Consider the following 17,958-nt stretch of genomic DNA (forward strand, 5'->3'; position numbering starts at 1 on the left):
CATGAACATGATCTCTAGAACAGCTCTGAGAGTCATTTCATGAGCATTTTGCCATTTCTTTTGAGAAAAACTATCATATCATATACAAACAAACTTAAAGGTCTTCACATCAACCCGTCAAAATAAAAGTTTGGTTTAACTTGAAGAAACTGTGACAGAAATATATTACTTAATATAATATTACTACTACTAATACAGTCAATTACTTAGAGATGCTTTTGATTATTCAAATTTAATGAATCCATTAAAATGGAATCCAGAAAATTAATGGAGAAAACAGAATAAAAATAAAACGTATTTCACAGGGCCTTAAATTCATTTTTGTTAAAATTTTAATACATTGCTGTTAAATTGTGTAAGTTTCGTGATTTCAATTAATTAGACTTGCTTTTTGATTAATATTTTTTAATTTAACCATAAAAACAGAGTCTTGAAATTGTAAAATCGTAAAAAACGGAATCCAGAGAAATGAAAACAGAATTTGAAAAAATTTAATTAAACTGAACGTGGAAAAAATCTGTTAAATTATAATATATTATAATAAATGTATATTTATGTTATAAATATAAGTTATCCTATAAATAAATGCATTTACTTTTTATTATATATATATATGCGCGGAAACGGTACCGGTGACAAGGAGCTTCAGTAGAACATCAGTGAACTGCAGTCAGATGAGATGTTGTCAGGCCATATGTCAGTAAAAACTAATCTTCCTGTCCTGTCAGCCGTTAAACTGTGCTTGTAGCGCGTGCTCTTCAACTGCACCATGCACAAATGTGCCGGCGCGTGCTCTATTAGGCTATATTAAAGCGCTGTATCGTACTCAAACCCAAATCAAACTAGGAGTATGCAATGTTGTATAAATGTCGTCAGTTAAGTCATGAACTTACAAAAGAAGGCCATTAAAGCTGCCTTAAAACTGTGCATGCAAGTATTTATTATTTATGATGAGTCACATTCAAAGCAGTGTCAGATCTGCATCGAGTTCAGCAAGTGGCAGTTTTAAAGTAACAGCCAAAATAACCTAATAAGCAGCTGCTGTGATGTCTGTTAATCAAAGAACAAAATTAAAAAGAGGAAATCAATAACTTATGTAGTTTTACTTTATCTTTATTTAATTTAGAATTTAGTGTTTGATAACTTTATTAAATTAGGCTATATTTTCTTGCTGAAGGGCACAGACATATGACATTTATTATAATAAATTATTATAATAAAATGGGGTTTTGTGAAGATTGTTTTAAGTTCACTTAAATTAGAAGTTATTTTTTAAAGTCTAATAAATGTTAAATTGATAACTAAATTGATTATACTGCATGTTGAATGGCTATAGTCAATGGTTAAATATTAGGAAAAAAATCATAGAGGTATCAGTTGGTATCAGTGATACTTGCCTTCAGTCATAAAAAAAAAAGAGGGCAATTAAACAAATTAATAATATACTATGTTGTTTCTACATTAATTCGAAGATTGAATGTGAAATTATTGCAATATAAAAGTATAATTAAAAACTTTAATGCTAGGTGGGATTAATCGTGATTAATTACAGAAAAATGTGCAATTAGTTAATTTGTTTTAATCGATTGACAGCACTAGTGTGTGTGTGTGTGTGTGTGTGTATATATGTGTGTATGTATGTGTATAGTTATAGATATATAGAGAGATACAGTGGGGCAAAAAAGTATTGTCAGCCACCAATTGTGCAAGTTCTCCCACTTAAAAAGATGAGAGGCCTGTAATTTTCATCATAGGTATACCTCAACTATGAGAGACAAAATGAGAAAAAAAAATCCAGAAAATCACATTGTAGGATTTTTAAAGAATTAACTGGTAAATTCCTCGGTAAAATAAGTATTTGGTCACCTACAAACAAGCAAGATTTCTGGCTCTCACAGATCTGTAACTTCTTCTTTAAGAGGCTCCTCTGTCCTCCACTCGTTACCTGTATTAATGGCATCTGTTTGAACTCGTTATCAGTATAAAAGACACCTGTCCACAACCTCAAACAGTCCAACTCCAAACTCCACCATGGCCAAGACCAAAGAGCTGTCAAAGGACACCAGAAACAAAATTGTAGACCTGCACCAGGCTGGGAAGACTGAATCTGCAATAGGTAAGCAGCTTGGTGTGAAGAAATCAACTGTGGGAGCAATTATTAGAAAATGGAAGACATACAAGACCACTGATAATCTCCCTCGATCTGGGGCTCCACGCAAGATCTCACCCCGTGGGGTCAGAATGATCACAAGAACTGTGAGCAAAAATCCCAGAACCACACGGGGGGACCTAGTGAATGACCTGCAGAGAGCTGAGACCAAAGTAACAAAGGCTACCATCAGTAACACACTGCGCCGCCAGGGACTCAAATCCTGCAGTGCCAGGCGTGTCCCCTGCTTAAGCCAGTACATGTCCGGCCCGTCTGAAGTTTGCTAGAGAGCATTTGGATGATCCAGAAGAGGATTGGGAGAATGTCATATGGTCAGATGAAACCAAAATAGAACTTTTTGGTAAAAACTCAACTTGTCGTGTTTGGAGGAGAAAGAATGCTGAGTTGCATCCAAAGAACACCATACCTACTGTGAAGCATGGGGGTGGAAACATCATGCTTTGGGGCTGTTTTTCTGCAAAGGGACCAGGACGACTGATCCGTGTAAACGAAAGGATGAATGGGGCCATGTATCGTGAGATTTTGAGTGAAAACCTCCTTCCATCAGCAAGGGCATTGAAGATGAAACATGGCTGGGTCTTTCAGCATGACAATGATCCCAAACACACCGCCCGGGCAACGAAGGAGTGGCTTCATAAGAAGCATTTCAAGGTCCTGGAGTGGCCTAGCCAGTCTCCAGATCTCAACCATCGAAAATCTTTGGAGTCCGTGTTGCCTAGCGACAGCCCCAAAACATTACTGCTCTAGAGGAGATCTGCATGGAGGAATGGGCCAAAATACCAGCAACAGTGTGTGAAGACTTACAGAAAACGTTTGACCTCTGTAATTGCAAACAAAGGCTACTGTACCAAATATTAACATTGATTTTCTCAGGTGTTCAAATACTTATTTGCAGCTGTATCATACAAATAAATAGTTAAAAAATCATACATTGTGATTTCTGGATTTTTTTTTTTTTAGATTATGTCTCTCACAGTGGACATGCACCTACGATGACAATTTCAGACCCCTCCATGATTTCTAAGTGGGAGAACTTGCAAAATAGCAGGGTGTTCAAATACTTATTTTCCTCACTGTATGTATATATGTATGTGTGTGTGTATATATATATATATATTTTTTTTTTTTTTTTATATATACACACACTACAATATAGTTATTGTAGTATAAATAAATACATTTACTGTCTATTTAGAAGTATTTATGTACGTTATTATTATGTATATTATTTATTATATGTATGCAAATAAGGAAACAAATGCATATAAATAATTAATTTAGAAATCCTTTAGAGACCTATGGCTATCATTTAGAATAGTATACAAATAGGGATTCAGCCCTAGATTTTAGCATGCATGACAGCACCATGTTTAACACCCATCAGCACTAATATTAGTATTAGGGGTTTAATCCTCAAAGGCACGTAATGTTTCTCTGTTCACTTTTAAATGAAAAAGAAGAATAATTCCAGGAAAAAAAAGAATTCACATTAAAGGCTGTTGCGAGAGTTTTGGCGACTAGCACCTCCACTACCCTTTAATCACCAGGGGGCTTTTCTCTCAGAATGATTCACCTCAGATTCCTGTAATTCGTTGATTTTGTGTCTGCTGTAAAGAAAATCTCGTACGGCCCCCTTCTGGGCCACCCCTCGGTTCCTTTTCATTTTGCTCTGGTTCAGTTGAACGAATACGGTGGGGTAAAAAATGACCTGCTCTAGAGAAGTGCTGCTGAATATTTTATATGGTGCAGTGGAGAAGTTATGGCTATCGGTATTGTGGTGTGTAAGTTTCAAGCAGGGCTGCATCTGGATTAAAGACCACCATGAAATGGCTTGATGAGGACTTTTTTTTCTTCTTCTTCTTTTGTTGCTTTATTTCCTGTTAAAACAGAAAATTAGGATTAGGCTTGTCCCTTATTTGCTTTCTTTATTTTCTTATTTTTCCCAGCGTGATTTGCTATTTAACATTGCTAGTTAGACCTAGGTGGTATCAAGGGGCAGGGCAATTATTCATCTAGAGCAAGGGTGGGCAAACTTTTTGACTCGAGGGCTGTATCAAATTTTCCACACCAAGTGAGGGGCCGCATAATGTGTATGAAAAATTAAGCTTTGTTTTTGGGGTTTTTTAAAGATTTTTTTTGTTTTTTATTAAATTGACACTCACTACTGTACTTTATGTATACTTGTACACACTAGGGGTTGAACGACTTCTGATTTGTTTTAAAGTCGACTTTTATGTGATGAAGTCGACTAGTCATTGATGACGTCATTAATGAACAAATAAGTCTGGAGCTGACAAACACCTTGTGCACATCTATGGCATATGACAGTGCTGCCCACATGGCTATTGCTCCTATAGCAGCTAATTTTGATCAGTTCTTTTGTCTTTGGGTCGTTATATTTCTCACAGATTTCTGCTCGTTCTAAATCAGATACAGATAAAGTAGCACAGTAATGATTACAGTCATATGAATGCATTAGTGTTGCCTTGGAAATTGCAGCACGTTTCAGATAAAAAAAAAAAAAACGTCATTTATAATCCAGAAAATAACTATATCCATATTCATAAAAATATTTATATATTACAATACAATATTTTGTATTTTATATTTTATAAATAAAATACATTTTGTATTTTATATTTTATATTTTATTTTGTATTTTATATTTTATTTTGTATTTGAGGACGTGGCTTCCGTCAAAAATAGACTAGGCTCCTATCTTTAGCGAAGCGGTGCAGAGAGTGGCCGCGATCAGCTCCGGTGGACACGTCGGAACGGTGCGAGCCACGCAACGGAGTAAATAAGGGGTTATATACCGCACTACAGGCTGTGGCGCCATCTATTGGATTTTACTGAGATTGCATCAAATTAGCAATTTTGGACCAACTGCTTCACGGTCCGGATGAAAACTCCCGGCGGGCCGTAGTTTGCCCACCTCTGATCTAGAGTGCTTTTGATTGGACGAAATGAGTGAGTGCATGAGTGGTCATCAATATTTTCCCAGAGGCCGTAACATAATTTGCTGAAATGAATTTTGTCTTGCTTTACGAGTACTAGCATAACAACAGACATGCTCTAACAGCCACAAAACCTGATTTAATGGGATCTTTAAGAAGTTCTCAACTGTGTGATAAAACCCACTACCAAGTCTTTATGATTTTCTAGTCCTGGCTTGAATCTCTCCTTCAATGTAAACCTCTGGGATTTTTTCATTTTAGCATTTGGCAGGCAAGAAGATGATTTTTGTAGAATATGATGATGATGATACCCTTATGAGCGACCATCTTTCTGAAATCTCCTCTGAAGAGGCCATATATTTTCATGTATAAGGAGTCATTTATACTGTCTGAGAAAAAATGTAGTCTGATACTATAAAGACAAATTTAGCAAAATATCAAATGTAGTAATTTAATTATTAAAAATAATTTTAAATTTAAAATGAAATATTTTAATTAAAATTATTAAAAAAACCACTACAAATTAAACACTATTCTTGAAAGAAAGAACATTGCAAGGAAGAAAAAAGCTGCATATTTGTTTTTCTATCTTTCTTAGCAAGCATATTGTCAGATGTGACAGATATTTGTTCAGTTCAGTCCGAGTCCCTGCAATAACTTCTATTTTCTTATTCTCCCAGCCTCTCAGACCACACCACAGCCACCCATCACTCCGAGCGCTGTGGCAACCAGGAAACCTGTGGGAGAGGAGGCGGGATTAAGCAGTTCTCAGGGTGATGGAGTGGACAAGCTCTGCAGCAGTGAGTACATGCAGAACACAACAGAGATCGTCAAGGTCTCTGCTCTTTGTGCGGCAGCTTCTAGGCTAGACTATTTGCAGGTGATGGAACAAGCTGTACTTTGACTCGGTGTGCTGAAACAAGCCCTGCATGGTCCGACACTTCTGCTAACAGCTCTGCCCGTGAAAGGAGTTTTCACGAGGGACAGTGTGATTGTGCCATGGGTTCATGGCCGCTCAGAGAATAAGGGGTCACTGTGCCCCGACAGAAGTCTGTAGCCTCTATGCCACTTAAAACTGGCTATAATAGAGAGGTGAGAGTGGAATTGTGTGGTATGACATAACTGAGCGAATTAAATTGTTATATTAAATGTTCTTATTTCATCTGATTAGGTTTATTTGTTTATTTTTGTGAATGGATGCAAATTAAAAGATAAGATAATTTGAATATATGTAAAAATAACACTTATATTACTAATGTCAAAATCTGAAAATTGGTTCACATTATTCTGTAAATGTGAAAATATTAATGTGAATTTATTTATTTTTTGACTTGAGTATTCCTGTATCATTGCGGTATTGTGAGGGGAAATCGAATGCAAACCAAAATAAGATTATATTAAGATATGTAGAAAAAAACTTAACATTAATATTTTTCCCCTTAAGATATTATCGTGAAAGATTTTTCTAAAAATTGATTCTTGACATGAGATCATCAATACAGTATTATGAGAAGTTATTTATTTATTATGTAGCTTAAATGCAAACCAAATGCTATATTAAAAAAAATATATTTTTTGATGTTTTTATTATTTTGGAGCTCAATTTTCAGTTTCCAAAAATCGCTATATACTAATATGCAGTTCCTGAGTTATAAATTGAATTTTACCATGATATGTTATACTACCCACCCATAGTTGAAAGGTTTGAGATTTTTCCAACCAAAGTTTAGCTATTACTTTCTCAAGTGATTGGACTGAATTACTCAAATGCAGAAAAAAATCCTTTGTCTTTAATAAGCAACCTTCGTAACACCCTAAATGGTTCTCATGGTCCTTGAAAACCTTCCAAAGTATGATTTATAGGCCTGGGAAAGTCATAGCAATTAATAAAATCTTAAAAGTTCATTGAAAAGTCATGTACAGTTTTGTTGTGTACACATTGATCGATGAGAAACTAATTCTTTAGATTTGAGATGATTATAATTTTTTTTGTTAGTGCAGAACTTTTGGAAGTTTGTGAAGATTGATCTCTATATATATATATATATATATATATATATATATATATATATATATATATATATATATATATATATATATATATATATATATATATATATATAATATAATATATATATATATATATTATTATTATTTTTTTTTTATCATCGTTTTGTGCTGGGCGAAAATAAGCCAAGAGTGCTTTTGGTGTTTAAAACTATTCAACATCATACAATTACTTCCAATGTCCTATAATCCCTCTGCTATTGATATGCACAAGAGTGAAGCCAGGATTGATGCAGGTGTTGCGACTGTAACGCCACAGAACTTCATCAGAGCAGTGCCCTCTGGTTGCACTCCCTCACCGCCTCCCCTCTAACTGCAGCACCAGCCAGGTCAGTCCTCTCCTGTGGCCGCCCGGCAGATGGAGAGGGATGCTGGGAAGGCTCAGGGTGCCGCTAGGGTCAGAAAGTACTATCGGCACCTACTCTGCGGCGAAACGCACTGGCACATCCGTGCAGCAGCTGGGAACGCGTTTTATCACATTCATCTCACATCTCGGCTTCAGAAAGGCTTTTAGCTGGGCCTCAAAAGAGGTTGTGGAGGAGTGGCTTGTTTAAAGCTATCATGCGGCCATGTTGCCAGATTGAGCTGTAATGCTGTGAATTGCTGAGAGCCAGCATTACCACCCCTGGCGCGATAAGCAAGTTCATTCTTGTAGCTTTGCCAGCGTGGACTCATTAGATTGCGGATAAGTCATCGGATGGCAGTCATGGGATGCTTCCACATGCGCTTTGGAGATTAATTAGGAACTATCTCACTATAGTGGGTCTGATGGGTATTTGGACTAGTGTGAGCTTGCTACAATAAGGACCGGTCATAGGTTGTTTATTTTTAGATTGTATTGTGTGTTGGGTTTTAATCTTTCATTCAGGACTCAACTAGGATTTGATGTTATGATATGAAGGGAATCATAATATTGTGTTTGTTTAGTATGTAGTGTAAAATCAACTTTAAATCTGTGATTTATATGGGAACATTTTACTCACTTGTTTCATCTGCATGGTTATATTCTTAGCTTGTTTTGAGTTTGGATTTAGTTTTTAGTTTTATTATATACATGTTGAGAGAAAATAAAGCTTTTCGTGAGCAAGGATGCATTAAGTTGATAAGTGTCAGTAAAGACATTTATAATCTTACAAAAGTAAGATTACATTTTGAATTTTTTTCTTTAAACAAGTTCTTTGTGTTCATCAAAAATGTAAAAAAAAAAAAAATCACATTTTCCACAAAAATATTATGCATCATAACTTTTTTCTAAATTGATAATAAGAAATATTTCTTGAGCAGTGAACCAGCATATTAGAATGATTTCTGAAGCATTGTCACACTGGAGTAATGATGCTGAAAATTCAACCTTGCATCACAGAAATAAATTGTTTTGAATTGTAATAATATTTCACAATATTGCTGGTTTTACCTAGAGCCTTCTTTTAAAAAAATATCTTATCAACCCTAAACTTTTGAATGCTTTTTGTATATATACAGTTTGTATGCCATTTTAATTATTATTTTTTTTAAATTGTGAAATCCAGCCCTGGGAAAGTCATGGAAAATATGTATTCCTATACAGACTACTTTTATAGTTAGTTATTATCCAATTTAAAATGTATTTATTAAAAAAACAATAACAAAACTCTACAGTGTTTTAGCACCAAAACCATGTCCTCTAATTCTCTAATTTGTGTCCTGCACTTTCTCATCCCGCCACAAGATGTCACATGTCTCTCTGATAATCTGACAGACTCTGGCTAGAACCGTACAGTATAACAGCTCAAGGGAAAAGAAACACAAAGAATGATTACATCCTTGAGAGATGAGAAGGTGGCTGTTAGGTGCAATAAACACCTCGGGATGAGATGGGCGCGCTCCTGTCTGCCCGTGTTATATCTCTTGCTTGTGAACATGAGGTGAGTTGAACACAAAACTCAAGCTTTCAGCTCCTAAGAGCGTGTTAAGCATTTCATCTACCTTCCATCTGTTTTGCCCAACAACAAACACTAATTTAAAGGAAAGCTTCCTTAAATTAGCCTTATCCCCCAAGTGATTAGTTTTATCTTTGATGCTGTCAGAAAAGCCATTAGTAGTGTTTTTCTCCTCCTTTTATCAGGCTTAATGCAATTTACTGATTCTGGGCTCAGTTGACAATTTAATCTGAAAAGAAAATTGATCCAAGGCGCATCATCAATTTTTGTGTGCTGCAAGTTATTCTTAAATTCGGACTCCTCAAGCTCTAATGCTTGCCAATTGATAAATCTTGTCCCTTTGTCCTTGAATCAGACTGAACTGGCAACAACGACAACAGTGAGAGGATGACAATGAAATGGAGTATTCTAGGATAATCCAGCTCTCATTAAGTCAGTTTTTTTTTTTTTTTTTTTTTTTTTGCTTGCATGGTGACATTTTCATGACAATTAACACATTTTCCTCAATTTTTTGTTTTGAAACTTTCATTATTTTCAATAAATTCTCATTTAATTCCCCAAAACACTGCCATGCAGTTGTTATTTTTTATTTTTATTTATTTATTTATTTTTTTATGAAGATCAAACCACTAATACAATTTAAAAATAGGGATTATTGCATTTTCACATCATCTTAAAGTCATTAAACTTTAGATGAGGTACTGATCAAAATAAGTATTTTTGTCGATAATAATCTCTGCAAAGTGCTATGGAGTCTTTGATTTCTGAATTCATTCCGTCTGGTTTTGCATACTTGTGAAGTTCAAGTTCAAAAGAAGGTAGTGTTTTTTTGTTTGTTTTTTTTTTTTCCATCCATTTTTGGAGAACTTTTAAGTAATATTTTTAAGAGTATAATTATATTATGATTGTATTGGATGGATGGATGGATGGATGGATTTTTTCTCAATAATTTGGTATGAAATATAGCCTTGACTTGTTCTTGACAGATAACACCTTGTGGTAATTCTGTGTTCTGGTGTGAAACTATTTATCATATGATGCTCTATATTTAAAATAATTCCGTTTGTAGGCGGTTTAATGCCAGTACCAAAAGCAATATGACAGGAGAAATGACAAATGAACCATCAGATTCAGAAGCCTCAGCAGTCTTGTACCAACATACAAGAACAAAGAGCGATGTGTTTCCGCTGTGGTCCGCTATTGTCCCGATGCTGAGTCAGCCGCCCAGCACCGACTCGTGGAGACGGCAAAACTAAGCAGTTCTATTATCAAGGTCTTTTATGGGATAGCAGAAGGGATATTTAATCCCTGATGCCGTCCAGAGCTGCTCTCTGTCCTGCTTATCATCACTGTTATCTGATGCCGAAGGTTGTGAACGGTTGCCAGTGCTCTAAATCAGTGGCTTTCAACTGGTTTTGCTTCAGAACCCAGAGTTTAAGAACCCGTATCAAAATTGTTTATTGTACATCTTTGAAATGTATTAATATTACACAAACCCAACAATATGCAAAAAAAAGAGTTTAATTTGTTTAGTTACTCATTTAACTATTTATTTTGCATTGTGACATTCATACATGTTGAATAAATGGAAAATAATATATGATGGTTGACACCTTGTTTGATGTATTTAAATCTTTTATTCCTTGAACAGTAATGGTTTTTAAGGATGAGAAGGATATCACGTAACCTGTCCATGTGGACATTGTTCTGCCGAGTGACTTTGACGCATGGCCTTTGACGTTAGTATCATAAGAAATGGGAGGTGGTTTCTCAGTTTATATGGAGATGTGTTGGGTGAGACTCACACATATGGAAAACATGTTTTATACAGACTAACAGTGATCAGAAGTCCATTCAGGAAGGGGTGACCTCAGTCCACCAGATGCTCTCCTGAGCCGGAGATGTTGGAAATATGTTTTATCACTTGGATGTCCTTCTATTTGATGAGGTATCGTGTCCTAGTCAGAAGTTTGCCTTTGTGTGGAACTTTTTCAAAGCTTAAGTGTTATAGTTGTCATGATTATATGTGGTGTTCGAAAGAAAGACAGCATTTTTTACCCACTTTTTTCAGTCTTGTTGCTTTTTCCTTTTTCAACCGTACCCTGAACCGCACAATCTGGACTTTGGTGTCTATTCAAACAGATGGTTATGAAAAAGTGGTCTCTTTTAGCTTGGCAACAGCTCAGTGAGAGTTGTGGAAGCTTGACTGTTGAACATACTGAACATTTGATACTGGCAGGGAGTAATTTTTAAAGTTCAGTCTCAGAGCAGATGTAAAAGTAATACCACAATGTTTTTAATTCTTGGTCTTTAACTTTAGCAGACGTAGACGTCTCGCTCTCCTGTTTACTTTCAGATTATTTATATGTGGGAAACATGCTTTTGCGATTATATGCAATAAAACTTTTTTTAAAGTTTGAAAATACATTCAGGGTGTCTAATAATTCACTCTGTTTACTGCCCACTAATGCTCTGTGCGTTTCTGTTCCATTAAACCGTGCATTAAATAATTTATATTAAAGGAATAGTTTACCTAAAAATGAAAACCTGCTGAAAATTTACTCATTGAACAGATTTGGAGAAATGTAGCATTGCGCCACTTGCTCAACCAGTGGATCCTCTGCAGTGAATGGGTGCCGTCAGAATGAGAGTCCAAACAGCTGATAAATACATCACAATAATCCACAAGTAATTCACACCGCTCCAGTCCATCAATCAGCCTCTTGTGAAGTGAAAAGCTGCATGTTTGTAAGAAACAAATTCAAATGTCTAACTTCAAATTGTTGAACTATTCCTTTATTACCTATAAAACATTTAGAATAAAAATCCATGAGAAGCTGACTGATTTTTACCATGGTAAAGCTCATTGATTCACTTCATATGGAGAAGTGTCATTTAATCTTACTCAAAGAGGCCAGCAAATATCATAACGGTAAAACCTGGCATTACGCTCAACTAGTAAATGCATAGAGGTGATTGTATCCTAATGGTCAAGTATGTCATCAGGTCGAGTCTACAGTGCGACTGCAGTCGTTACTGGACTCTTACAGTCACTGTGGAATAACTGTGCCCGCGGGTAAAGCACTTAACCCCAGATTGCTCCAGCGGGACTGGCCCTGCAATTAGTGTGCTGGAAGTTGCTTTGCAGTGTTTGCTAAATGGCAAGCAACTAATTTGTGCCCACGGCTGCATTTAACTTCCCTCGTAGAAAATCATTGCTGGGGATAAATGTGAAAGAGCGTTTCATATTAAACTGTCGTTGTCTTGTGCACAAATTGTGTGTTTGCTGTATTGATTGAAAGAGCATTTGCGTTTCATTGTTTGCACAAGGTCCTACAAGTCTTGTGCAGCACTTTTTTAGAAGTGAATTTCAAGTATTACCAAGTTAAAATTCAGTCTCTTTATTGAAGATTTAAATAAGTATTCTTGATATCTTAGAAATGTGGGCCATTTTTCATTTGGGGATTTATTTATTTTTTTTGTCTATTGAGGTGTAAAAAAATGTAGAATTTTTTTTTAAAGTGGTTGTTCTAGTTTAATATATTATTAAGTATAATAGCTTTTTATTTTATCTTAGTATTTTTCTTCCAATTGTATTAGTGTGTTGAAATGGTTCATTTACCAGAATTTCTCCTTTAAACTTTTTCCCTCTCTAATAAACTGATAAAAATGTCATGGAATTCTACTCTATTAATTAGAACTTGATAGAGTGATTATAGCTGAAATTATATTTAGGGGTGCTCTGTTGAGGGTTTTTGAGGCTGATTGCCGATCACAGAAGGCAGTATCTGCTGATACCGATCTTTTTAAAGCCTTCTTTTTATTATGTAGAATTATTTATAGTGATACTCTAATCAGGATTTTTAAACATTGAATTTCATTTTTGAAATGGTGACTCTTGTGAGAGGGGATTTTTTTTTTTCATTTGAGGGGTGGAGGGGGCGTTTTTTAGACATTTTTGAAAAATATATATTTATCTCACCTAAATGTTTGATCATGCAGTGCATTTTTGTTTTTACAATCGTGCACAGCACAAGTCTGATTTTGTGAGCTGTATGTGAGGTGGCCTTTTATGCCCGGTTCACACATAGGCCTACTCCGTTTGCAGTGTGTATGCAGTCCATGTGCGGTACGTAAGCGGTGCAGAAGCAGCACTGACTCATTGTGCTTTCACACAGGAGTCCGCAACTGATCTGTGGCTGTATACCACAAACACAACATTTATCCATTATTTTGATTTCAAATCCAAACATTGTCACTGAAAATGCTTTTTCAGCATTGTGATTATTTTTTTACACAGTACAGTAATACAATCTTTCATAGATGTATTTAAACACAATAAATATAAGCAAAGCAACACATTATTCAGTGCTTTTTACTTTTGCATTTACTTCTAGATTTATATATTAAGTTGCTCAAACTTACCATTGACCGAAACAGTCAGCTCTACTGCCTTTCCTTTTGCATTTAAATCTTTATTACAAGCAATCCTGCGCTTCATAAAGAACTTTGTTTTTCTACCTCCACGAGTTCTATCTATTATTGCCTTGTTTATCTAAAAGTTCTCTTTCCCTTTCAACCTAGCCAAAAAGCCATGTGTGTTGACTGTGAAACACAGTAGACTTTAATTACATGCATTTATGGTGTTATTACTGCATTTTTGTGTCAATCCATGTTCATATTTACTACAAACAATGCGTTGTCACTTTAATTCGGTGCGTGCAGTGGAAACGATCTCTGCACTGCTGCAGGCGCATTACGCTTCTGGAACGCACTGCCGGACTGCAACTGTGTGCAGTGTGAACGCTTTAATCCGTTATGATGAGCGCGGAAAAAATACGCACTGCAAACGGATGTGAACGTGGCTGTGTGTGTGTGTGTGTGTGTGCGCGCGCTGCGAGTGTGCATGCGCTGCGAGTGTGCATGAACGCACGGTCTCCAGGAGAGCGCGCGAGCGCTGAATGGTTTAAACACTGGCAAGAATTAAAAAGAAATGCAATTTATAAACTTTAGTGACGACGCTACCCTGCCTCAATTGTGTGCAGACAAGATGTAATTTGAAGCCGTTTGCACATTTTGAGAGAGAAAGAGAGAGCGCGTGGTGATTCACTCTCATGCTGTTTGTGAAATTACGTCTCGCATAAGGTTTTCAAATTACTTAATATGAATTGTACCTCACCTTCAGCATTATAATTATTTCACCCGCGCCGGACGGAGACTGAGACGATGTGCTGCATGTCGTGTCAAACCTCTCACGGCAGGCGCGTCATCAGCTTGAGATCGGCCTTTTTAGAGACCGCCGATCAAACATCCCCAAGCGATTATCGGCCGATAGTGATCGGTAGCCAATTAATCGGAGCACCCCTAATTATATTTGTACAACTGCTTTCCCAAATACTGGCATTACCATCATGCAATACACCTTTTGCAGTAAAATAAAGCAAGTTTTTCCAAAGAACAAGAGTTCAGTGATCAGAAATGCCATTTATTAAGTTTTTTTTATTAAATGTCATTTCCAAGCTTGTCAGTATTTTGGCTGAGTCGGTCATGTACGCGTGTTGAATAGTTGAATACTGGTATTGAATTAATTTATCTGCCCATATAGCTCATTTCATTTATAAAAGAGTGATCTGTATGAACTTCCATTTCCACAGCCGTGGCCTTTTCATCATATATATACAGTGTACAAAAACAAAAAAAGGCAGTTTCTCTTTTGTCACACATTGACTCTGTATCATTGCACTTATAAGCTAACCTTTGCAAAGATTAAACGCTCTTGCTGTATGGTTTTTTCATTCATGCATTAAGTCGATCAAACATGTCAGGACTTCAGAATATTATCTGGACTTACAGTGAGTTCTTAGACAGTTTGGCGTGTGGAGTTAATGTTTGTGATATGCAGCATCCATTTTGTTTGGCTCGGTTAGTCAAATGTCTATCTCGTCACTTCTGAACATGTTTTAAGCCTCAAGATTGTGTTCTTGCAAATTTCCGCTTTGATCTTTAGTAGATGAGCAATTTATAGCTGAAAATCAAAAATTGCAGAGCTACGTCAGGGAGCCATCTGATGAATTATGAAATTTTATTAATCTGTCAAGATGATATTGATTCAACTTGCCACGGTCATTAAACCACAAATAACTTTTGTTGACACCCTTTAGAGTCGCAGATACCATCATTGGTGCTATTTAAAGTCAGCCGAGGCTTCATCGTGCGGTTCTACTGTGGTTTTCTTTCAAATAACTTTTGTATCATTTTGAGTCGAGTATACTGTTGCCATTTGCCTAATTCATTTAGATGAGCAATTTAATGAGCTAGACGGAAAACAGATCCCAGTACAAAGACAACATTTAGTTTAAGCAACTCTCCTTTTATGATTTGTGCTGCAGCCTATGGCCTGAATAATATATAACTTATATTGCGTTGGGGCTCCCCTCTTTGTCCAGGGAAATCTTGCTGGCCCCAAATTGCACATGGAGAGTTTAGTTTCTTTCCCTAATATGAGCACTAATTGACTTAATTATGGAGATGGGGTGTCTCAAAGTAAAAGACTTTAGAATTTAGGGGCCTAGAATGATCATTTCAAGCTCCCAGGTTCGTACGTGGAAATCATATCAATTGATTCACTTAGTTTTGAAACTACTTTAAATTTAGTCAAGTATTTCATGTTATTAAAAATGAAGTTTATTACCTCCTATGAAGAATTTTTTGCAGCCTAACTTAAATAAGTAAATGATTCAGTCAGTAAGAATAAGTCATGAAGATTTTTATTATGTTTTCCCTAAAGAAAAAAGGCGGTAAATGCACTGGCATATTGATACATAAGTAGATGGTTTCAGACATAAATAATTATGTTTTTGAAAACCACTATTTATTTCTTTATATGTGTGTTCATGTATATCTTCTAGACAGAAGCCAGAGGGATGGATTTATTGAAATTTCATTTTCTGGAACAAAACCTTTCTGACTAACCCATTATTAAACTAGTCATCTTTGAGTCAAGGACATAACATATGCCTGAGGAATGGCTTTTTCTTGTGAAACGTTTGCATTGTGGGTATTTGTGCATTGTCTCCTCTGGTCTATAGTGGTCTATATAATGGTGTATAACCCACAAGCAGGCTGTTATTTGAGCCCGGAGAGTAGCGAGAATAGATGTACTTTTAGCACCTTTCAGACTGTTTTGGCAAAGAATGAACTATTACGTTGTTTTCAGAAGTTCCCTGTCATGAATGAGTGTCTGTAGATTGCATGAAATGTTTTTCTGAGTGAACTGTTAGACTGTTTGTGAAGGACACTACAATTCATCGAGAGAGTTGAACGTTCAAGTGGGGTCAGATGAGATGGTGTCTTGTATGGACAGTTTTCTTTTCTAAATTTGGACCTTAAGTAGAAAAAAGGATCTCATGAATAAGGAAAACTATGTATTTATATACTAAATACTATGTATTTATATAAAATGTGAGATATAGAATATTTCAGTTATATATCTATCTATCTTAGTTATATATTTGTATATATGTATGTATGTGTGTGTGTATATATATGTGTGTGTGTGTATATATATATATATATATATATATATATATATATATATATATATATATTTTTATTTATTGGTAGCACTTTACATTCTGCTTACATTTGTTAAAAATGAGCAATGAATTTTTAAAAATAAAATGGATAAATAAATGTAATGAATGAATTAAAGATATATATATATATTTTTATATATATATATATATATATTTTTATTTTTTTTAAACAATCTAATTGTAACAATTTTTAAATAAATAATCTAGGTCCTCTAGTTTAATGTTAATTTATATATAATCTATTATTTATTCTTAATTATTAATTAATGTTTGTTCATAGTACATTAATATTAAATATCAATTAACACTAGCTAAGAATAGTAAGTTCCATAAAAGTATTGTTCATTGTTATTTCATTTTAGATATTACATTTAACTAATGATTAACAACTACTATTGTAACAATTCACTACAAAATTGTGCAGACCGATAACCAGCATGTATATTTTTGTTGTACTGTATTTTTGCACGGCAATGCTATTGCTCACAGATGCAGTTTAGTTGTATTGTACAGCATCATGCTGATGTTCTGTTGCACATTATTTTCATTATAAATAACGGTTACCATGGGATGTCAAATATGTAATTGCTGCAATGTAAAGCTTTTCCCTTTTTGATGTCTCTCTCTAGCCTTCCATCTTATTGGCCTCTTTCTGTACATCGAGAGACATCATCATGTAAGTTTTTATTGCTGGAGATTAGTAGGAGCTTGTGTTTGCCCTCTGTAATGACACACAGAACTTCCTCTAGGGGTTATGGGACTTCATGAATACAGGGAGTAATGCACTCATTATCTTTATAAAGATACCTTCATTTATCCCCTGCATCACATATGTGCATTAGACATCAGAGACGACCAGGTTTCTTTCTTACACTAATGCAATGTAATTTCGTAAAGAAATTTTTTGGCTCAAAAGAGCACATTTGTTGCACAAGTCTTTTGTGACTTGTAATTGCTATTTCTGTTGCGTGTTCTGCCACCTTGTTAGCAGATCTAGTTTCTCTTGGCAAATGAGGTTTTGGCTCAGTGGGCTTTATTTTCTGATAGAAGCAACATCACATTTAATGATTAAATAAGTCAATGTCCTGCCTCTTGATTAGCCCAAATGCAAAAAAGGAACTGTTCCAAAAATGTTTAATTTGAATAAGTTTTAATGTTTAGTTTTTTAGATGTACAGTAGTTAGTTTTGTGTGTGAAGTCAGACTTTTTAGAACAGGCCAGTATAGATTAATTATTGAATATGTCAAATG

The 17,958-nt window shown here is 35.3% G+C and overlaps 1 protein-coding gene across 2 annotated transcripts in view; it reads left to right on the forward strand.

The window, feature by feature from the left end:
* atad2b (ATPase family AAA domain containing 2B) overlaps nucleotides 1–17,958 on the forward strand; it is a 113,722-nt gene that overhangs the window by 58,575 nt on the left and 37,189 nt on the right. For both annotated transcript variants that reach the window (XM_058755507.1, XM_058755508.1), the window contains exon 24: nucleotides 5,808–5,927. In XM_058755507.1, the coding sequence (XP_058611490.1) occupies nucleotides 5,808–5,927 (120 nt within the window). The remainder of the gene's footprint in view (nucleotides 1–5,807; nucleotides 5,928–17,958) is intronic.

Source organism: Onychostoma macrolepis, chromosome 20, assembly GCF_012432095.1.
Source record: "Onychostoma macrolepis isolate SWU-2019 chromosome 20, ASM1243209v1, whole genome shotgun sequence".
Taxonomy (NCBI): domain Eukaryota; kingdom Metazoa; phylum Chordata; class Actinopteri; order Cypriniformes; family Cyprinidae; genus Onychostoma; species Onychostoma macrolepis.